We start from the raw sequence: 23832 nt of genomic DNA, 5'->3' as shown, positions 1-23832 counted from the left end.
CAACTCCTCACAAAATTGTTTTTGGAGGGGAACATTTTTGCTTCATTAGAGTTAGCCAAGAATGAGGCTCTCTCAGACAAGGTTGGACACGGTTCACCAACCCCTCATCTCATCTCCTGTCCTTGGTTATATAATTACTAATCCTAAGAGTAGAGGCCTAACTGGCTAGCGAGAGAGAAGCCCATACCTTTTAATCAGACATACAGTAGTTATTCAACAGTGAAGGGTACATAGGCTAACGGCTGAGGCTTGCTACAACACCAACTGCCACCACGGTTTGTAAAAGCCATCTCATGTATGTATAGCAAGAAGGCATGAGCATTTAATATTACAGGGGGAAAAAATGCAAACTGAATTTACTTCCCAAAAATGAGTGTGTACGCATGGCACTGTAATGTACGTATGCATGTATTTGATTTCTGTATATTCAGTCTCTCTCTCTCTCTCTCTCTCTCTGTGTACCTTTCCTTTGCTACGCTGTTAGTAGTAACCTCTGTTCGTTGTTTCAATGCATATTCTATAACATCGTGTGCAACAAAATAACAAAACTTGTCATTTATGTTCAAACAAAACAAAAGCCAGAGTGTGTGTGTGTGTGTGTATATATATATACATATATATATATATATATATATATATATATATATATATATATATATATATATATAATGTTATGAAATGTAAAATAATTGTACTATATGATTTTTTTTAAAAGATTTTCTAAGAAAAAATGAAAAGTCTATAATATAAAGATTTTTTGTTTTATATAAAGCTGACATTTTCTTATAAAAAGCAATAAAGGAAAAAAAGTTGAACACGGTAGGCCAGTAATAACCAGGAGAATGTCAACAGTGTCCTAGAAAGATCAATCCCTTGTGCACCGCCAACCAGACCTGACTCAAATACTGTACCTTCAAATACTCGAGCTGCGCTTCGTTCTGTTTGCCTGTTGCCGTGGAGTCAACGGGGTAGTCCCAAGTGCAACTTCCAAGCAGAATCAAGCGTGCCTGAAATACTAATATATTTTAAAATACGTATTTGACCCAGGTCTGTCGCAGTGTAAATGTTTGTTGTGCATCAACAGATTTCACATGTTTTCTATGGGAGACTGGTCATGATTTAGCTTATTTGTTTGTTTATTTGTTCATATTCTCACTACCTGGCCATTATATTATACAGGGAAATATAACAGCCTCTTTTTACTACACTGCAATTTTATCTGGCTCGGTAATGATACTTTTTTTTACCAGAATAGGTTCAGCAAACAATAACAATAAAGTATTAGATTTGTTATACTCAGAAAATCTTCTCTTAATCTCAGCTACAAGGCTTGTCATGCATTACTACTGTTTAATATTCTTATTATTAATCATATGACAGTATCATGAAACATGAACACACTTAACTTTAATTGCCGCCTCCCGGGCTTCTTGTCATGTACAATGTTTATGTTCTATCAATATTCCGCTTGCTGGTCTTACTGTATACAGGTCATTCCTGAAGCAATGTTAATTAATGTTGTGTTCTGATTTTAGAAGCCTATATGTGTTCTAACTGTGTGACGGATCACTTGTCCAGCGAGTGATAACTGTCTGATTCACAATGATCTCTATCCATTCATTAAGTCAGTGGAATTTGTACGTCTCCACCGATGTTTAGTTTAAAAGTCCAGTTAGAAATTTGAGTTTGAAAAAGTACAGTAGCCTATTATTGGTGTTTGACATGTCATCATCATCACCATGTACTGTATGTCCTGTGTTCACTGATAGCAAGGTCACCTCCGTCTCTCAGAAGCGTTTATGAGTCCCATCATAAACACCAGCAGTGGTCCATGTTCATAGTCAGGTTCCCCACCATGGCACGACACAGCGACACGCAATAAGATTACGCAGTTCCAAACTGCGGTTGGATGATCTGTATGAAGTAACTGTTGGATAATCTGTATGGCGTAACTGTTGGATAATCTGTATGGCGTATCATTTGTGTCCCATTCCACACTGGCAGCCAAGCGAATACGAGAGCTTCTCCTCATTCTTCAGAACCCTTGTCACGTACTTCTGTTTCTTACAACAATTTCAACACCGAAAGTAGAAGTCAGCTATTGACGTGAATATTTTGTTTCCTCTGAAGTTTCGAGAGAGACATTGTGAAGGAAACATGTTCAGAGGCGGTAACAGAGGAGGTACCTGCTGTTCGTCTTCTATCAAAACTGTGCTTAGGTTTGAGAGAACCGCCGATTGTGCTAAGCTACAATGCTACGCTGTGAAGGAAGGAGGTCGAGTGCACACGCAAGACACAGGCTTTTCTTTGCTTTAAAGTAATCATTTATTGATATGTACACTTAAGACTAGCCTCTACCGACATTTCGGCTGGGGCTCTTTCAAGGAAAGCTGGCCAGTGATAGTGCACAGTACATGTATGTCAGCCATCTTCGAGAGCTTCAAAACAAAGTGCACAGCGTTTACTGTAAGACGCGGAAGAGCCACTTACAGTATGTTTGTGTATCAGGAAGAAGTCAGGTGTGTTTGAAAAAATTGCCAAAGTCTGAGCCTTAATGACTGTGGCTACAGTATGTAAGCATCGTAGGCTGTGCATAAGCGCTACACAAGCTCTGTGTAGTGTTCTAAGGTTGTGAAGGGGTATTCTTGTGTTGTCGTATGGTTTTGGTTTTGGGTTGGATTGCATTGCCTTACGTTTCAGTGCTTTGCGTGTCCTTCATTCGGAGGCGCCGCCTGGAGTGTTAACACTGCGGGCTGTTAGGGCTGGTGTCAGTGGTGTGTGAACGAAGGTTCGTTATATAGTGACACTGTGATGACCAAGGCATCGGGGGTTGGAACGCGGAACCGTCAGAAATTCTAATTCTAATTTTATGTGTGCCGGACTGCCAGTTCTGAGGCCCTGCTTGGCTCTTGTTGGATTGTGTGTGTGTGTGTGTGTGTGTGTGTGTGTGTGTGTGTGTGTGTGTGTGCACGTGTGTGTGTGTGCGCACACATGCATGTATGTGCGTCTGTGTGTGTGTGTGAGGGGGGGGGGGGGGGGGGGTGGCTCTGGGTAGGCCCCCCTAGCCTATGCAGGAGCTGCAGGAGAAGTTTAACAGATTTAGATAAATGGAGGTAAACCCTCATTTCAATCCCAGGAGATTTGAGCAGAGTGGCGGGGTGGGGAGAAGAGAGGACTGTGATGCTGAGCTCAGAGGATGAGGATGTGGCTGGAAGCTGTGGCTGTCTGGCTGTTTGGCTGACTGGCTATCACTCTGGTTGTCTGTCTGTCTGTCTGGCTGACTGGCTATCTCTCTGGCTGGGTGGCTGACTGGCTATCTATCTGGCTGGCCGGCCAGCTGTCTGTCTGTCTGTTTGACTGACTGGCTATCTCTCTGTCTGTCTGTTTGACTGACTGGCTATCTCTCTGGCTGGCCGGCTGTCTGGCTGTCTGTTTGACTGACTGGCTATCTATCTGGCTGGCCGGCTGTCTGGCTGTCTGTTTGGCTGACTGGCTATCTATCTGGCTGGGTGGCTGGCTGACTGGCTGACTGGCTATCTATTAGGCTCGTTGGCTGGCTGTTTGGCTGACTGACTGGCTATCTATTAGGCTGGCTGGCTGGCTGTTTGGCTGGCTGGCTGTCTCTGGCTGCCTCTCTGTTCAGTTGACTGTCTGCCTGTCTGGCTGGCTGTTGATCTGTCTGTCTGTCTCTCTGGCTGGCTGCTGCAGCATCCACCCTCATGTTGGAGAGTCTGATTTTAAGACACTGAGCCAAAGTCCACAGCCAAAGTCGCCTCTGCAGGCTGTCAGCTATACAGAAGGCTTTCAGAGGCAACTTTGGCTACGGTTCCCAAAGCTTTTTATCATCGCCAATGTTTTTTACAGAGAGGAGAGAGAGGCGGAATTAGTGGTTTGTGTTTTGTTTGTTTGTTTTTAACATGTTGGAGACTTGTTTGACTTAAAGCCCCATTTCATTCTTCCTCAGCTTTTTGATAATCCCCCTAGATTTTACAGAGAGGAGAATTTGGCGGAGAGAGTGGTTTGCTTTGCCTTGCCTTAATCCTGACTTGATTCTCCCATAGTTTATAAATGTTCCGTCTCTCCCTCTCTCTCTCTCTCTCTCCCACAACCCCCCCCTCTCTCCCACAACCCCCCCCCCCCCACCCCCCTCTCTTCCACAACCCCCCCCCCCACCCTCTCTTCCACACCCCCCCCCCCCCCCTCTCTCCCACAACCCACCCCCCCCCTCTCTTCCATCAGCTTGTCTGCAGGTGCTTAATTCAATGAGCGGCTCCCATGCTGGTGAAGGCAGAATGCTTCAGCCAAGTTATATAACTTCTCTGCAGTGGAGGTTTTTTCCTACCCTCTCTCTCTCCCCCCCTCTCTCTCTCTCTCTCTCCCCCCCTCTCTCTCTCTCTCTCTCCCTCCCTCTCTCCCTCTCTCTCCCCTCAGTCCCATACTTCAAATGGGTGTCGAGACAGCAGAGAGCTCTGGGTCTCTGGGTTGAAAATGAATGGACCGTATGCTGTAGGAGTATGCAACTGATCTAAGTGGGGCCCTGTTGTGGCCAGACAACGTTGCTGCGCCCCTGATGTTGTTTCACTGTGCTGGGGTTGATGTGTCGATGGATGATTGATGACTGAGGTTGAGAGCCGGTAGCCTTCTATATAAACAAATCATTATGAGTAAACATAATACATTTGTCTCTGGTGGTGCAGTGAGTCGGTATGCATGAGCGGTTGTTTGTTTGTTTGTTCGTTCGTTCCTTCGCCTGTTCTACAAGACCACGTCCTGTAAGCGTCGGTGGTGATTAAGTAACCACGTTAAGAGTAGTGGGGTTGATGGTTTTTACGCCCGTGAACATACAACATTACTCTTATTATTATACGATATGCTATCTGCTTCAGCAAAGCAAAATCCGAATGGACACAGCACCAAATGAATAAACAGTCTTCCATAAATGTAAGAAATCTATGTAATAAGCGGCAGAAAAGAGCTCTCGGAGAGCGCACGGTTCAGTCCATCTCAGCTGACACACTGTAGAGACAGACGTTTAGATATGCATATGTCTCGCTGACTTTTAAGACATCGGACTCCAGGAGCGTCGTACATTTAAAAGCGTAGCGAGGAGACAGCTTGATAATAAACAGACCAGCCAAAAATAGAACCGTAGTGGATCGATTACGTAAAAAAGGAAATTTACTAGAAGTATGCTTTTGAATGCTATGAATATTTTCAATGTAAACTATTTTCTACTGCCTGCTATGTTGAAGCTATAGATAGTATGCATATGTGAAATTTTTTTATATGACGACAAAAAATACAAATTTTCATTAAAACCTTTGTCTATGAAACTGGCTTCAGTTATTTATTCCCTCACGGACCTTGTGGAACTGCTTTTTGCAGTAAAACAGTGACACTTTAGTCTGACTTACTTTATATAAGAGCCAGGCAGTTTGAGCCTGCAATCTTCCTCCCATATTTTATGCAGGTTCCCTCAGACCAATATAATGCTGTTGTAACGCATATACTGTACTTAAAAAACACATTTAGCTCACCCCCATTGGTCACACTCTCAATTAGATGCAGCCAGGATCTCTTTAAAGTGACTGAACCTTATTTCTCTGACTCCCAGAGTCTGACTCACCCGTTTTCCTTGACGTCAATGTTATACATTACAGGCCCCCTAGAGAATGTGTTAGATAGTTATTCTGATTCTAGAGTTCAAGAGAATGTATTAGATAGTCAGTCTAGAGTTCTAGAGAATGTGTTAGATAGTCGTTCTAGAGAATGTGTTAGTCATTCTAGAGTTCTAGAGAATGTGTTAGATAGTCATTCTAGAGTTCTAGAGAATGTGTTAGATAAACATTCTATAATATGAGTGTGCTCATATTAGGCGTAGCAGGAACGACTGAGGAAGGGATTAGATGAACAACCCTAGCATTCCTCACCAGGGTGGAATCTTGCACAGAATATACTGTACTGCAAGGATTCACTCTGCACATAAACCTTTACTCTCTCTCTCACACACACACACACACACACACACACACACACACACCATCACAGCAACAACAAAAACAACCACAATACAGCTCAAAGGAACCCCCTAGTGTGGGATTGATGTTAGCTGTCTCCTTGTTTGTTTGTTTGTGTGTTTGTTTGACCGATCCTCCGTCTGCCTGTTGGTGTGATGAGATGTGTGATCACACAGGCTGAGGCTGACACAGCCCTGCTCCCCTATGTCCTGGGTAAAGTCTGGAATTGGGAGGAGTGTGTGTGTGTGCGTGTGTGTGTGTTAAGCACTTTGCCTTGCGGGAGGAGATGAAAGGGGCATTAGAGGTTGCAGGTTGATCTTACCTCTCTCCACCAGAGAGCCTGTGATACCTCTGTGCTATGACGTCTTCTAAAGCCCTGACTTGTGTGTGTGTGTGTGTGTGATACCTCTCTTGTTAGGAAGTCTTCTAAAGCCCTAACTAGTCTCTCTGTGTGTGTGTGTGTGTGTGTGTGTGTGTGATACCCCTGTGCTAAGACATACATCTTCTAAAGCCCTGACTAGTGTATTTGTGTGTGTGTGTGTGTGTGTGTGTGATACCCCTGTGCTAAGACATCTTCTAAAGCCCTGACTAGTTTATGTGTACTGCCTGAGGGGAGAATATTTATAACTTCAATCAATTCAAATGCATATCACTCTCTCAGCTCAGCACTGATTCAATGGGGTTTCTCCTCTCCTCATCAAGCTTCAATGAGGGCCTAGATGGATTTACATTTAATGGCACAATAGCTTATATGCTATTTAATACTGTCAGGGCTATTCAAACACATTTGCTAGAGTAATTTATACAATGGATTCAATATTTACTGTAAGCAGTGGCCTACCTTTCTACTGCACGAACCTTCATGTCCTGGTTTTGTAAAGCCAGTGGAATCTGTATGCAATTCATTAGATATTTGTGGTGCTGAAAAAATGGGCCTCTAATTATCATGGAGATCACGATGACACACATTGTATGAATCCTCTGAGAGTTCACATATTTTAGCTGTTCTTCTTCACACATATTCATACACACACACACACACGTACGCACACACACACCCTCACACAGACATTGACGCACATACACACACACTAACGCACATACACACACGTATGCACGCGCACACACACACACACACACACACTAACGCACATACACACACGTGCGCACGCGCACACACACACACACACTTTTTTTTTTCCTAATGCATCGTAGTGTGAATGAGGCCGTCAGATCCCAGGCAGTCCCCAGTGAAGACGGCACACACGTTATTCTTCCCCCACACATCCAGCCATGCAGAGCATAATGACAATTCCATGTCTGATTCAAAATTAATTACATTAGAAGGAATCTCATCCTGACTAATTACAAAACCCCATCAGATTAGGAAACTAGTCCGTTTCACCGGGGCGGGGGGGGGGGGGGGAGGGGGGGAGGGAGGGCGGGGGGGGAGGGGGAGGCAGGGAGCTAGCGAGCGGAAGATTTATCTCTCGACAGTGGAGTGTTTGTGCAGCATCAGGTCGGGCCCTCTCTCTCTCTCTCTCTCTCTTTCTCTCACACTCCTCCACCCATCTCAAGGAATTAAATATTCATGGAAGACCTGGATTTTATCTGTTACCTATCATTCGCTGCCTACCCTTTTGAGATCTCACACACACACACACACACACACACACACACACACACTCACTCACTCACTCACTCACTCACTCACTCACTCACACCCGTCCCCCTGAGTTCACACTGTTTATTTCAAGAGCAGGTTTCCTGGCAAGGGCAATCCCTCCCTCCCTCCCTCCCTCCCACCTTCCTTCCCTCCCTCCCTCCCTCCCTCCCTCCCTCCCTCCATCCTTCCTCCAGCAGGTAGATTCAGAAGCAGGAGCAGTTTAGTGTCTGAGTTTAATAGATAATGAACGAATGTAGTCTTCCTTCCTGGTGGCCTTCCATTGGGGTGTGGAGGTAGGTGATATTACCATCCTGGTGGCCATCCCTTCACATGGGCTTTGGAGGTACAGTAGCTGGCCATCCCTTCCATTGGGTTTGGAGGTACAGTAGGTGATAATACCATCAGTATGCTTCACAAACACACATCTTTATTCTTCTCACTACAGAGCTGATTGCTAAATGTTTCGTTTAGAAGCGCTGAAATGACAGGTTAAGTTGAGTCATTGAGTGGACCGTCAGCGTTGCCAGCAGCAGCTGTACCTGCTGATACATCAAGAATTAAACGTACACAATCAAACATTATTTGTGGGTTTATGTTGGCACTTACATTGTCTATATTGGTATTATATGTTGACAGATACACTGTCTATATTATACTAACTGAATTGATTACATTATGCTAATCCCCTCTCTCATTCCAAGAGGTAAAACCGGTGTTGTTCATCTTTCTCGCCAGCAGGTGGCAATAAACGGCTGTGAATGGAATGAACCCACAAGTGAGGGTGCATTCCAATAGTTTAAACCGGCTTCCTTTCCTCGTCCTCTTTTCTTCAGTACAACACACAACTCACAACCAATACCTGAGATTGGATTTAAGGTCAGACAACAACATAATTTCATATCAACCGGTACACAGGTAGACAATTCATATGGAGGCAGATATCCAAACAGGGGTAGACAAGGCAGGGTACGGTACACGGGTAGTCAGACAAACAGAACACAGATAATCCAACAGGGAAAAGGCAAAAGGAAAACTCGGAAAAAAACTAACAAAGATAAAAAAAAAAAAACGGGAAGACAAGAAATCACCAAGAAAATCACTGGGACGTTTTGACACTGAGGCACAAAGAGGAACTGGCAACGAGACAGGAAACACACAGACTAAATACACAGGTAATGATGATGAGGAACAGGTGACTCCAATCAGGGCGGGGTAGACGACCACACAGGCGGGAAACACACAAGGGCAGGTAGTGAAGTGTCTGGAACGAGAGATAAGGTGAGAGACACAAAAATAAACCGATCAATAAATGAATAACATGAATCACAGACAAACAAACTAACGAACAAGACGACACGTAACTGTATATACTTCTATACAAGCTGAAAATATGCTTCTGTTACCTCCTTGAACTATGTTGTTGACATCATTTGTACAGATGCAAAACAGACAAGTTAACTGACAGTTTAAACATGTCTCACATCATCCAGATATATATCCTATAGGTTTAGGGTCAGGCTTAGGGTCAGGGTTAGGGTTAGAACATTTCTCTAAACAAAAATAAAACAATGTTCTTACGAGTCACAAATAAAATCTGCAAAAATCTGCAAAATAACGACGACAATAACAAACATGTGTGTGTGTATAAAATTCTTATAGAATTTGAATAATTCTATAAGATTCTGATGGTTGAAGTCTGCCACTGTTCAGCTGGGGCAGTGATAGATAGATATTTTTTCAACACGTATCTATCAAGATGTATCTAACATTACATTGTTTATGTGTTTTTAGGTCACACGATGAGGTAGGTTATCATGTACTGGAAGGTGAACAATCTGGTGTTTCATCTGTTCAAGTAAATTTCAAGGAGAAGTGTTCACTACTGTAAATATGTTAATTCAAAATGAACTGTGAGATCTAAAATGTAACAACCTACCTAGAACAGAACAAGGGAACGTGTTAATGCAATGTTCTCTGCCCTGGCCCTTAAAATGGCTTTTATGGCATGTAGTTCATCTTTGGTAAGTGTTTATGAGGGAGGACTTCCCACTGCTTGTATTGGAATACTAGTTGTCTCTGTGATGTGTCTTACAAAACCATTGGTCCATCTGAGTGAGTTTCCCTAAAACAATCACATATACTTCCCTATATAGGCTATCAATGCTACTGTATAAACTCACAGTGTATAAACTTGAGTGGCCTATACTGGCTGTCATCGTCCTGGAAACTCACCCCAAACCAACATCACTCCAAATCCAGTGTCAGCCTCTCAGAAGCTGTTTGCCGCGCTCGCTGTAACAAGGTGCTTAGGGCTGATATCAGGGCGTACAGGATGGTTTAGGACAGGAACATTTGTAGTGCTGAATACCACAGAGACATAACTGACAGCTAGGCCCCGGTAACCCGAGTCTGTCAGAACAACAGCCTAACAACTCGTCAACGCTTCCTTGTTTCTTATTGGCTAAACGGACAAGCGGAATGTCAGAAGTTCAGCTCTGCCGAACACATCTGACACGCACCGTAGACCCTTATCATCTCCCTGGTCCGTCAACGGATGACTCCTGCTGAAACACCATTGGCTCCGGGGCGCTCAGGGGCGTAGCACACTCATGCGCTTACCACGTAATCGCGAGGTTCCCCGGTTCGATTCCGACCCTCGACCTATCTTGCATGTCATCCCTCCTCTCTCTCACCCATCCTTCCTGTCAATCTCTACTGTCTCTATCCCAATAAAGCAGAAATGCCCTAAAAACATATTTAAAAAAAAAAAAAACACCATTGGCTCGATCCGTAATTGACGGATACAACAGACCAGTGTGGCCCAGGGGACTTCCAACCCCTCCAGACCTTGTACAGTACGGAACGTCGTGCTGGGTGACTTGACTGTTTGGTCCATCTGCATACATGTGCTACTGCACACCGCAGTGGGCCACTTGTACGTGTGAAGCTTGTGAATGAGAGCCAAGAGTCTCTTGTGACATCATCTCAGTGAAGACTTATCCAGCGGGACGAGAGTGAAAAGAACCGAAGTGTATTTTGATCATTGCTGTAAAGTGCAGCTTTTGGATGGAATGTTTATACCTACCAACAGTCTAGTTTCTCTGGCTCTACGTTGTAGATATTCTTCTGTGCAGCCCTCCAGGGAGGCTGGTGGAGGTAGAAATCGGAGGACGGACGGATTCATTTAGTGCCAAGGATATGGTGACGGTTGATTTCCTAAGACGAATATTGGCAGGTAGATTTCCTGCACGTGCATGTCCCTCCCCATCCTGTCTCCTCAGCTTGAACGGCAACAAGCCTCCAGACGGTAGGCCGAGACTATCTGTAGCAGGACCACAGACACAGGAAGGCTGAGTAACATGAGTGGTGATTGGCTGACGTCCAGGCAGTCGATAGGCTTGTGATTGGCCAGGTGCAAGAAGAGGGAAAAGGCCAAGTGTCCTATCAGAGAATAGTCATGCGCTTTACTCTTATACAATCGTCTTGGATAGTAGTCTTGTACAGTAGTCTTGGACAGTAGTCTTGGGCAGTAGTCTTGGACAGTAGTCTTGGACAGTAGTCTCTGGCTCACACCTCACTCTCAGCCATGCTGACTGATTGTCTGTCCTTTAGTGACCCACTGACGGTATGAAATCTGTCGGAAGAGAAAACAAGAGAAGAGAGAAGCCACTTTAAAATATGTCTCATGACTTAATGATGCAGTTCCGATTAAGATGTCTGAGTTACATTCAACGTCACAAGGAAACGACACCAATGGATGATACTTAATGATACACTAATGACAAAAGCATACAGTTATTGTAACTTTTGATGAAGAGGAAGCTGGTCTGGGAGAGAAAAGCGGGGACAGTAGCAATGACAACAATAAAATTCTCCCTACTTTGACTTTTTCAAATGTCTGCGTGTGCTTAAGGGGTTGAAACAGGAAAACACCCAGGAGTTCTTGATGTTGGCCACTTGGTAGATGATAGGGTTGTACATGGCAGAGGACTTGGCCAGGAGGGTGGGGATGACAGACACAGAGACAGGCACAGAGTCCGGCTCGCCGAGCGCAGACACCACTGAGACCACCGCATACGGGATCCACGCGATCAAGAAGCCAGTGCAGATCAACATCGCCACCTGGAGGATGGGAGAGGTAAGACTACATGACACGTTTCACTACTGAGAGCACGGGTCATTTCCATTCCAAATTTCTACACTCCCTTCTCTCACTCCCTCCAGCGAGCCCTTCAGTGACATTTTGATTCCATCTCTGCGGCTGAACCCTCTCTGGGCGAAGGGGATTGAGAGAGGGACAGCCCCAACTGCCGTCAGTGGTCACTGTTTCATACCTGTCTGGGCATGTCAAAAGACACGTATGAAACAGCAACCACGAGCAGCTGTTTGAGCATGTTCAATGAATTGCAGTGAATTGTGGGATACCCGTCGTGCCGAAAGGATGTTTTTTGTTGACTTGTTGAAGGGGCTATTAGGAGGGGATAGAATTCCCCCCCTTCCCTTGCAAACAACGGAATGTAATCGCCCTGCTGTCGCCATTTGACATCTGGGCAAAACAGGGATTCCCCCCTGGAGTGAAATTTTGGGTTTCATAATTCACACACACAAAGACAGATACAGATACAGATACAGATACAGACACACACACACACACACACACACACACACACACACACACAGACAGACACACAGACACACACAGACACACACACACACACACACCTCCAGCAACCCCCTCCCTCCCCCGACCTACCTTAGTCAGCTTAATCTCCAGGTCGTGGCTGTTCCTGTTGCGGGTGTTGAAGTGGGAGATCTCCTTGCCTGAGGACTTGACCTTGAAGACGATCATGACGTAGGAGAATATGATGATGCCGGTGGGGAAGACGAGGCAGAAGAAGAGGACGGCCATGATGAAGGTCTGGCCCGACACCGAGGCCTGGGCCAGCCTCCACTCCAGGGTGCAGGAGGTCCCGAAGGGCTCCGGGGCGTAGCCCCCCCAGCCCACCAGGGGCATGGCCGCCCAGAACATTGCATACAGCCAGACGAAGGCAATACCCAGGAAGGCATGGTGCCTCTTCAGCCACGTCCCTGAGGACGGACGGACGGACGGACACACACACGCAGGCACACGCGCACACACACACACACACACACACAGACACACGCACACACACGCACAGACATACGCACACACACACACACGTGCACACACACACACACACACACGTGCACACACACACACACGCGCACACACGCACAGACATTCGCACACACACACACGCACAGACACACACACACACACACACACAACCAGTACAGTTTAAGAGTAGGGCATTGAGAAACGTTATCATGCTGAATTGAAAAGGTTATCAAGAACGATTTACTTTGGCAGGTAAGATGTTACTACTAAGTTATAACCTGTTAAGAGAACAGTGACAGTTCTATATGACAGATAACTACTCATTTATATATGTCCTGATATCTCAAACCATCATCTCCACGACCATCAGTCATCTCCACGACCATCAGTCATCTCCACGACCCTGAGTCATCTCCACGACCATCAGTCATCTCCACGACCATCAGTCATCTCCACGACCATCAGTCATCAGTCATCTCCATGACCCTGAGTCATCTCCACGACCATCAGTCATCTCCATGACCCTGAGTCATCTCCACGACCATCAGTCATCTCCACGACCATCAGTCATCTCCACGACCATCAGTCATCAGTCATCTCCATGACCCTGAGTCATCTCCACGACCATCAGTCATCTCCATGACCCTGAGTCATCTCCATGACTATGAGTCATCTCCACGACCATCAGTCATCTCCATGACCATGGAATTGCACGACAGCAAACACCGTTTGTAAACCATGTCATTCTGTTTTCATGTTGTCATTCTGTTATGTTGTCATTCATATAAAGGTCTGTCATGAGTGTGGAACGCCCGGCCCCGTATCATGTATCATGAGTGTGGAACGCCCGGCCCCGTATCATGTATCATGGGTGTTGTACGTACCGTATCTCATGTGGCAGATCTTGAAGTAGCGGTCCAAGCTGACCACGGTCAGGGTGAGGAGGCTGCCACAGCCGAAGAAGAAGCTGGCCCAGCCGTAGAAGAGGCAGGCCTCCATGCCAAACGGCCAGCGGTGGCAGATACTGGACACCACAAAGAACGGCTTACCTGTGACTGGAGGAGAGAACACACGCACGCACGCACGCACGCACGCACGCACGCACGCACGCACGCACGCACGCACGCACGCACACACACACACACACACACACACACACACACACACACACACTTCACGTCAGATCATCGCTGTCTTGTTAATGGTTAACCTCCAACCACTTTCTGACCCATTATCTTAACCATATCTAGAACCATATCACAATGCACATGTGCTGTTCCAACAGAATCCACAGTGTCCTGATTCCAAGTTTGTGATAGTCATACGACCTTCATCATCATCAACATCATCATCATCATCATCATCGCGCCAGGCTGATGCTACAGAAAAGCAGAGTACAGGGTGAGACCATGAATGTGACCCATCCCACCCAGTCTCTCCTCTCTCCCGGCTCTCATCTGGAACCAAAAGCTTCTTTCTCCCCTGTTAGAAGTCGTTCGAGGGTTAAATCCTGGCAAAATGGCCGCCGTACATCCTGATCCTCATCCTAATTCTGTGTGATGGGTTGCGTTCTGCCGACATCCCAGTGATATTTCCAAGACGCAGAGTGACAGGAATACATTGTTGTCTCAGGGAGTTGGCTCTGTGTCTGGAGAGCGACCCAGACGACCCAGACGACACCCAGACAGCAGGACACAGTTGGCCAGGACACAGACAGACAGCAGGACACAGTTGGCCAGGACACAGACAGACAGCAGGACACAGTTGGCCAGGACACAGACAGACAGCAGGACACTGTTGGCCAGGACACAGACAGACAAACAGATAAACAACTGAATGTCCCGAGGTTGGACCAGGCACAATGCCATCATGGGACACAGACAGACACGGACACTGGATATACACACACACACACACACACACACACATACGTACGCACACACACACACACACACACACACACACACACACACATTGACATACATTCACACACACACACACACACACACACACATGCACGTACACACACACACACACACACACGCATACGCATACACACACACGCACACACATGCATGACACAGAGAGCCATCTCACTGCTGGGTCTGTCTGCCTCAGGTCAGGTGACAGGGTTTATCTGAGGGACAGCCTTCTCCAAACATGGCAGGATTTCTTCACTTGTGACGATGGTTGTGTGCAACATGAGTGACCCCCAACAAGAGGTCAAGAGTGTATCACTGTAATGTCACGACCAGTGAAGATGAGGAGGAAAGGCCTCGCTCCCTCCCAGTCCCAGAGCTTCAATAAGACCCCAGACTGGAGAGAGACAGAGATCCATTCAGCTGCTCTTGGATGACAAGGGTGTTTATCAATACCATGTTTTTATTGTTTAAAAATCATGTTGTCATGTATCCTGTTGGGGCGGTAAAAGCCTTCATCAGGGTATGGAGCAGACCAGGTAGAGGTACATTACAGCAGTGTAAAGGGGGTGTGGTTCTTTTGTTTATCCACACGGTGGCGATAGAGGACTGATCACAGATTTAGCCACCATGTACAGCAAACTTGAGTAAATATGTATAAATTAATAACAATTTCATGCCAAAATAAATAAATCATCATGTAGTATAAACCATAGCTAAATAGTAATATCCTTAAGACAAACTGTCGCCTGTTTATGTCTAAACAGCATCTAATGAAAGGTCATACATCACTGGGTGACAGTTTAATTCAAATGTGATTTATATAAAGTTAATTTCCTTCACAGATGCGCTTTATAGATAAAAAAATAAATTAAAACAAACAATTGAAAAACAAACAAATATTTTCTCTGAAAGATATTAGATATATAAAGATATAACCCCTTCCCATGTTTCAACAATGCAGAGAGCGTGTGTGTGTGTGTGTGTGTGTGTGTGTGCATGTGCATATGTGTGAATGCATGCATATTTGTGTGTGTGTGTGTGTGTGAATGCACACGTGTGTGTGTGTGTGTGTGTGTGTGTGCGTGCATGTGCATATGTGTGAATGCATGCATATGTGTGTGTGTGTGTGTGTGTGTGTGTGTGAATGCACACGTGTGTGTGTGTGTGTGTGTGTGTGTGTGTGTGTGTGTGTGTGTGTGTGTGTGCATGTGTCACTACTGTACCTGATATGCAAAAGTCGAAGATGGCTAAGTTGACGGTCATGAGCTCAGGGGGTCTTAACTTGGTTTTGCGTTTGATGCTCATGTAGATGACATAGCCGTTCCCCATGGAGGACAAGACCCCTGCAGGGGGGACAGAGGACAAGAAAGAACACATGAGGACAAGAGTGACGTTGATTGAACCCATTTCGGTGCAATGCACAGTAGAACCCACCCAAAACAGTTCTACTATTGGTGCCAAAGAAGGGTTTTTTCAAAGGGTTCTCCAACAGGGACAGCCGAAGGACATGTTTTACTAGTGTGGTGATTTGTCGCTTCAACAGAGCCTAGAAAAAAAACCACACTAAGGGCTCTATTTTCAACCGGTGCAAAACTGCAAGTCCAAATGCAGGCATATACTGTAGAGTTGTGTCCATGACAATGAGCAGGTCAGGGCCATCAGTTGCACTGAGAATTTTGGGAAAGAGAATTCTTTCCCTTTGGGTCACTTCAATTAACCTGACACCATTTACGAAAAGGGGCATTACATGTGACACGCATTGAACAGAGACTTGATGACCAAAATAATATAATTGGCTTCTCTCAATTGATGTTTTTGTTGCTATGAAACATGTCAACCCACACACTTATCCATGGCAACAGAACTGACCTCACGACTAGAAGTGACTGTACTAGTGGTTGTGTCCCAGCCAGGAGTATAACCTACCTACCTGTCTAACACTGAAGAGAAAGTTGATCAACATACCATAAGCTGACACTGGGCTTAATGAAATGCTGTTCCAGCACTAGAAACTGAGTTTCATAGGCATGATACAGTGTACTGCACTAACCCTAACCCTAACCCTAGCACAGTGGTTAGCAAGGCCGCATTCACTGCAGGCATTTTTTCGCAGCAGCTCTCGACTGAGCCGATTGAAATGTGCCGTGCAGTTTTACTGTAAACCCACATGAATAAGAAGATAACAACCACTTAAGAGGAGGCTACTCAGAAATAATCCACTCTCCTGCTCTGTGACGTGGAGTATTCCAGTACTGTATGTAGTGGAGGTGATTTGGAATCATGCTCTCGTGCTGAGGTAGCCCTGCATGGGCCACATAAAACTCAAGCATCGCCGTCGGACCTTGAGGATGTCCTACTGGCCTAATGGTAGACGCTTGGGTCTTCCATGAGGGAGACCCGGGTTTGAACCCTGTCCTTCACATGTTCAGTATTCAAGCCAAGGCCTATGCTACTCGTACCCTGCTGGTATTTCACAAGCCACTCTAGAGAGCGTCAGCTGAACAAGTGATTAAAAAAAATCTAATTAATTAGTGAGGAATTAATTATCTCTTTATTCCAGCGCTACCGTACGTTTCACATGTTAATGAAGCAGACATTTCTGCTTGGATGTCAGCCCACCACCTCAAGCTCAACCTTACCAAGACTGAGCTGCTCTTCCTCCCAGGGAAAGCCTGCCCTCTCCAAGACTTCTCCATCAGAGTAGAGAACTCTACTGTGACCTCCTCCCAGACAGCCAAGAACCTTGGGGTGATCCTTGACAACCACTTATCCTGTGTGGCGAACATCACAGCGACAGCACGCTCCTGTAGATTCTTCCTCTACAATATCAGAAGGATATGTCCATTCCTCACCAGAGAAGCAGCACAGCTTTTGGTGCAAACATTTGTGATCTTGCCTTGACTACTGCAACGCACTCTTGGCCGGTCTCCCCGCCTCCACCGTCAGGCCTCTGCAGCTCATCCAGAACGCTGCCGCTGGTGTTCAATCTCCCCAAATTCTCCCATGTCACTCCTCCGCACCCTCCACTGGCTCCCGGTAGCAGCTCGCATCAGATTCAAGACCCTGGTGCTCGCCTACCGGGCGGCAAAGGGAACAGCCCCTCCCTACTTGCAAGCAATGGTCAGCCCCCAAACCCCTGCCCGATCACTCCGCTCTTCCACCTCAGCTGGCCGCCTGGCACCGCCGCCTCTACGTGGATGCAGCAGCCGCACTACTCGGTCATGGCTATTCACTGACCTGGCGCCCCGCTGGTGGAATGAGCTTCCCACTGCTGTCATGACTGCAGAGTCACTACCAATCTTCTGCCGTAGATTGAAGACCCATCTTTTCAGGCTACATCTTAACGGTCCCTCCTAAAGACCTCTTCAGCCCCACTACCCCCCTGTACAAGTTTCTCTTACATTTCCATCACATAGGCTTACCTCTGTTACAGTTCACCAGGTTAGGAGTGGGTGCCTCCCTCTGTATGTATCAGTCTAGTGTAGCATAGCATTTTAGCATAGCCTTGATAGTATATCCTGCTATTGCACTGGTTTAGGGGATCACTTCTGTTCATGATTTTCTTTGCTTTGGCACCGTTCGTAGTTTCCTTTTCCCCTTGGCATGTGTCTTGTGTTTGTGTTTGCCCAGAGCAAATAAATACTTATAATAAATAAATAAATACTTATTTAGCAATACTTATTAATACAATTTAGCTACGTTGGCTTGTGGCGTGTTTAATTCCTACAACAAGTTCGGTGTGCTCCCTTTTGTTGCGACTCCTCTACCCCCCCTAGACGTAGACGAGTTCTAATCCAGAGTCGTAACACTCATGAATATGGTGATACAATATAATACCCCTAAGCAAATATACACTATAGAAGGTGTGATTAGTGTTGAATTTGCTTCAATATTCCTCCCATAGAATAACAATGAGTAGCAAACCTCAAAATGGCTGCCGGAACACCCACCATGGAATGTTGATTAGAATGAATCTATTTTTAGATTCATTCTGTTTACACACACACTTGGGAATAACAGAGATAGGACACAAAATAATGCATTTCCCAGAGCTTTGTGCTATATGTGTGCTTCAGCAGATATTAATAATAATTACAATAATTCATACATTAATATGTATATATAGGTTTTTTCTGTACTGGGAATATAGGTTGGGAAGGTCAGTAGATTAATGATTTGAATGCACACCTAAAGTTGTACTTTGGGTCCTGCATGTATTGTATGTGTAGAAAGTGTGTCATGTACAGTATTCTGAATGATCTCTTCGATGGCGGTGGTGATGATGGTGATGGTGGACTCTGGGGAGATGCCTACTGATGGTTCAATTAATTCCTGTCTCCGGGCACTTCTGTGTCCCACTTCTCCCATCTCAAGCCAAACAGCCATTTCTGTGTGTGTGTGTGTGTGTGTGTGTGTGTGTGTGTGTGTGTGTGTGTGTGTGTGTGTGTGTGTGTATGTGTGTGTGTGTGTGTGTGTGTGTGTGTGTGTGCGTGTGTGTGTGTGTGTGTGCATGCGTGTATGTGTGTGTGTGTCCTTAGTGAGTAGGGAGCCTCTCATCATTCTATCTTATGTGAGCATCAGGTTTCGAACCTAGGTCCCCCACACAGGCCACAAGACTGTTCAGGTCTGAGGCAATGTTCCTATTGACACCAACGCGGATCACTGAACCACCTCTGTTACAGCAGGGCTACACAGCCTATCATCTGGTCAGGCATTTGTCGTGCTTTGTGTTTTCCCTGGACGGATTCTGTTTTATCACGTTTGTGTTGGTGAACTGTTATTCTGTTGTTCCGTCTAAACAGCGCTGGAGGGTCTACCCACTCCCATGAAAATCCCCTCACAGAAACAAACCCCTGTACATGAAACACATGCCTCCTGGGGTACAGTAACACACACACACACACACACACACACACACACACACACACACGCACACACACACGCACACACACACACACAAAGGGAATCTATGGGGTAACATTCAAGTAGAATCATCACTCTCATCACTCTAGCTAGGCTAGGACAGGCTAGCATAGTAATCTACAAGCAGGACGGCATGCAGGCAGGCAGGGGGCATGCAGGTCTAAGCTTCATCGGACACCGTTGCATATGGTACAGATCTCTAGCTGAGAGGCAGACAGGCAGGGGCTTTCACAGCAGGACTACAGAGCTCAGAGGGCAAAGCTCCAGAAATCCCTTTCCCACTGAACTCATGAGACCCCCCCCCCCCCCGTCTTAGACGACTTTGATGTCCGCGGATGCATCGGGGGCAGGGCTGCAATTACACTCAACAGGGCATGGTGTGGTAACCTGAAGTACAGACAAGCCAGGTGAGCTGCTAAGGGAAATCAAGGCAACACACAGCACAGCTGGTGGCCCGATCACAGTGTGTAGCCAGATGGAATCCAAGTGACACGCAGAGGTTTGGGACAGGTATAAAACCTGGGTAACCCTTTATTTTCACAGCACTGGATTCCCATTTGTTTCCCATCCATAAAGATATTTCAGGGGGAGTGGAGTTGCGTAACTGCATTTAAAACTGTGAAATATTCAGTGTTGATGATCTGCTGACACCTCTCCATGTTAAGTTATTGTCCTCATTTACATTTACATGTATGGCATTTAGCTGACGCCTTTATCCGAAGCACCTAACAACAAATACATTTGTTAAGTAATCAATGCTCTTGAATCTATGTTGCTACGTGGTCTCAGGATATATGCTGTAGTTACAGTAGGCCTATAATAACTAGTCAAGTCATGAATAGTACAATTTCTTAGTCTTAACCAAAGGTGCAATCCGTAGCTTTCAATATTTGAGTTCTGTTGTGTCTGCCCCGAAAACCAATCTTTTGAAAGTTGGTTTTGGGGCAGTTTGTACAGCATTTAAGTGGCAGCTACAGTATAATACATATTTGCAAAGATTCAGCAGCTTACAAATGACCAAACACAGGTACGGTAGCCATTTTGACTGGAAATTAAAGTAACAAACTGTCGTCACTGAATTTCCTAACCTAACAGACATAGTCATAATGAATATTGATGAATGTTGGTTGACAGTTTTTGCTTGACAAATTGACAAAAAACCCCAGCTGGTTAAAGAGCAGCAGGTCCCACAACAACTGCTAGGCTCTAGAGCTCCTCAGACAACCTTGTCCACAGCCTGATCCCAGATCATGAACAGCCTCCAACAGCGGTCCCCTATGCCCTAGGCAGCATGGCCGACCAACTGGTGCCCTGTAGCTTCGCCAACCAACTGGTCTTTAGTACTAGTCTACAGTATACATTACGATGGGCCTGTGGGTTGTGTGAGTAAAGGGGTTCGGGATCGGCTGGGCTGATACATTTACCTTGATATTCGGAAATGTTTCGACATTTGAGATTGAAGGGGTTGGGGGGGTGAACTTTAAAGAGATAAAGGGATGGTTCCGCCTGTTTTCATGTTGAGGTGAAATATCATCTTACCCTGAGTTGTCCTCATAGGCCAGGAGTGAAAGCATCTCTGGTTCTCCGTTCTCCGCTTTGAGACCTCAGCTCAGGCTAACAGTTAGCGGCTCAGGCTAACCGTTAGCGGCACAGGCTAACCGTTAGCGGCTCAAGCTAACCGTTAGCGGCACAGGCTAACCGTTAGCGGCTCAGGCTAACCGTTAGCGGCTCAGGCTAACCGTTAGCGGCTCAGGCTAACCGTTAGCGGCTCAGGCTAACAGCAGCATCCTCTCCAACATACCTGACAGACGGTACTCAGTTTGAAATGACATACCAAAATCTCCCGAGAGAAATTTAAAAAATGGCGGCTATATACTAGACAAACCTGTACATGATTTTATTGTAATCGCAAACGACCTAGTTTCGCAATAATATGCAATCATCCATTGTCACATATACTTCTGGATGCCATTAGAATACGGCGACTTTTTGTTCACGGCTCGTAATCACTCTGGTCGAGTGTGTCCAGCGAGGGCAGAGCTTTGCTGGTGAAACCGAAACCAAAACAAAGAGGCTGAGTGAGTCTACAAAGACTACATAGCTCCAGTTCTGAGTAAACGGATTATAAAGACTGTAATGGTTTGATGTTCAATATAATGTGCATCAGAAAATCCTTTCAAGCATAACTCACAACTCAATTTTGTTTGATGTTTCTCTTAGGAGATTACGGCATGTAATTTAAACAATGCTCAACTAAGCCGTTGGAATCCTATATATTGGAGAGGATGCTGCTAACTGTTAGCCTGAGCTGCTAACTGTTAGCCTGAGCTGAGGTCTCAAAGCGGAGAACGGAGAACCAGAGATGCTTTCACTCCTGGCCTATGAGGACAACTCAGGTTAAGATGATATTTCACCACAACATGAAAATAGGCTGAACCATCCCTCTAAAGAAAGGGCTATTGCCAACATTGATATGATAGCATATATAAACTACTTAGAGTGCAATAATTATTCAACATTTTCCAATTTCCTTCTAGTTACTGTCTCACAAGAAGACCAGGGTTTTCCTGGGTTGCCAGGAGACCACTAAGACAAAACAGCCCATAATGACCTAGAACCTTGCCTGGAGGAAGAAGCACACACATCACCAGTGGTGAGTCAGCATCTACAGAGATGGCATCTCCGTCATCGCAACAACCTAGTTATCTACTGATAAACCCCAACCCTAGAAGCACAAGTTTGAACTGGAGACCTCTAACATTAATGATATAAGACATCATAATGCTGTAGTTCATGCTTAAAACAAGTCTTACAATGCATTATAAACACATTACAACTGTGTCCTTGAGGTAAAGTGTTACCAAACTCTTCTCTCTCGCTCTCTTGACTCTCACCTATGATGCAGATGTAGCCGGCCACCGCAATGTCCGCCTCTTTAGACAGCTTGGAGGCGAAGGGGTCGTCATAGTGAGATGAGGTCTCATTCTCCATCAGATTCATGCTTCCAAGTGGGAACCTCTGTGAATGTCCTGCGAAGCGAAAATAACAACAGCCACATGACTTCCTCAAAGCAATCAGAAAACCCGACCTGGGTTCAAAGAGAGTAGCTGGAGAAGTAATTTCAAATTGACTTTGAGCGTTTGCCTGAGCCTGTCTGGCGGGCATTGTTTAACCATTGTACCAGGCAAGCTCAATCAAGCACAGTATAATGTTTTTGAAATTATACTATTTCAATACAGTCAGTTAGTGACCTATGTTATCAAGTTTAGGTTACATCCTGTATTTTCACAGAAAAGTATATCAGATGTGGGGGTTTTTTTATATGCAATCAAACTACACAGTGTGTCTGTCTAGAATAGATGATCTCATTCAGTTAATTTGTGTCAGATTAGTTGTGAATGAGCAGTCTCTAACTTATATCGTAAGATACTTATATTGTAAAAGAGGATTTGTTCTCAATGACTAAACAATGGTTATAGAGGGACTGCACTGGCTGATTTTGCCTTGATATTCCTCCTCCTCATTTTAAAACAATGGTTATAGAGAGACTGCACTGGCTGATTTTGCCTTGATATTCCTCCTCCTCATTTTAAAACAATGGTTATAGAGGGACTGCACTGGCTGATTTTGCCTTGATATTCCTCCTCCTCATTTTAAAACAATGCAACTGAGAATGAGATTTGTTTATTGGGGGTGTGGCAACGTACTGCAGCGATGGGGAGTCTGAATGAGTCATAATTCATACGCACACACATGCATACTCATGCACGCACGCATGCACACACACATGCATACTCATGCATGCACACACACTTAAGCACACATATGTAAACCCTCCCCACACACACACACACAATCACAGACAGAACAGAACATACCCTGTTCTACTGCTCTGGATGTGATCACAATCTCTAATTCACTATAATTTCATGTTTCACTTTTTCATCCATTATGGGGCGGCAGATGGCCTAGAGGTTAGAGAGGCTTCGATCGGATGTTCTCCCTTGGTGTGTGTGCATGTGTGTCCTCTCGGAGGGGGGGGTGTGTTATCAAATTCCTACATGGCCAAATAAAGTCGTCTTCTTCTTCAAACAACCATTCTATGGGCATGTGGGGGAAAATTCTTGGAATGTAACATGCGTATTCTCTCATCCCATGTCCAGT

At 45.4% G+C, this 23832-nt stretch overlaps 1 protein-coding gene across 1 annotated transcript; it reads right to left on the bottom strand.

The window, feature by feature from the left end:
• Positions 1 to 10960: 10960 nt before the first annotated feature.
• opn5 (opsin 5) lies at positions 10961 to 22668 on the bottom strand (the record flags this gene model as incomplete). The annotated part of the gene is made up of 7 exons (XM_083688755.1): positions 10961 to 11124; positions 11308 to 11317; positions 11617 to 11805; positions 12437 to 12771; positions 13708 to 13878; positions 15969 to 16088; positions 22563 to 22668. The coding sequence occupies 7 exons, from the start codon at positions 22666 to 22668 to the stop codon at positions 10961 to 10963; spliced, it is 1095 nt and encodes a 364-aa protein (XP_083544881.1).
• Positions 22669 to 23832: the final 1164 nt, after the last annotated feature.

Source organism: Argentina silus (genome assembly GCF_951799395.1).
Source record: "Argentina silus genome assembly, chromosome: 17".
Lineage (NCBI taxonomy): Eukaryota > Metazoa > Chordata > Actinopteri > Argentiniformes > Argentinidae > Argentina > Argentina silus.
Note: the sequence above shows the minus strand (reverse complement) of the source record. Positions and strands in the feature narration are given on the sequence as shown.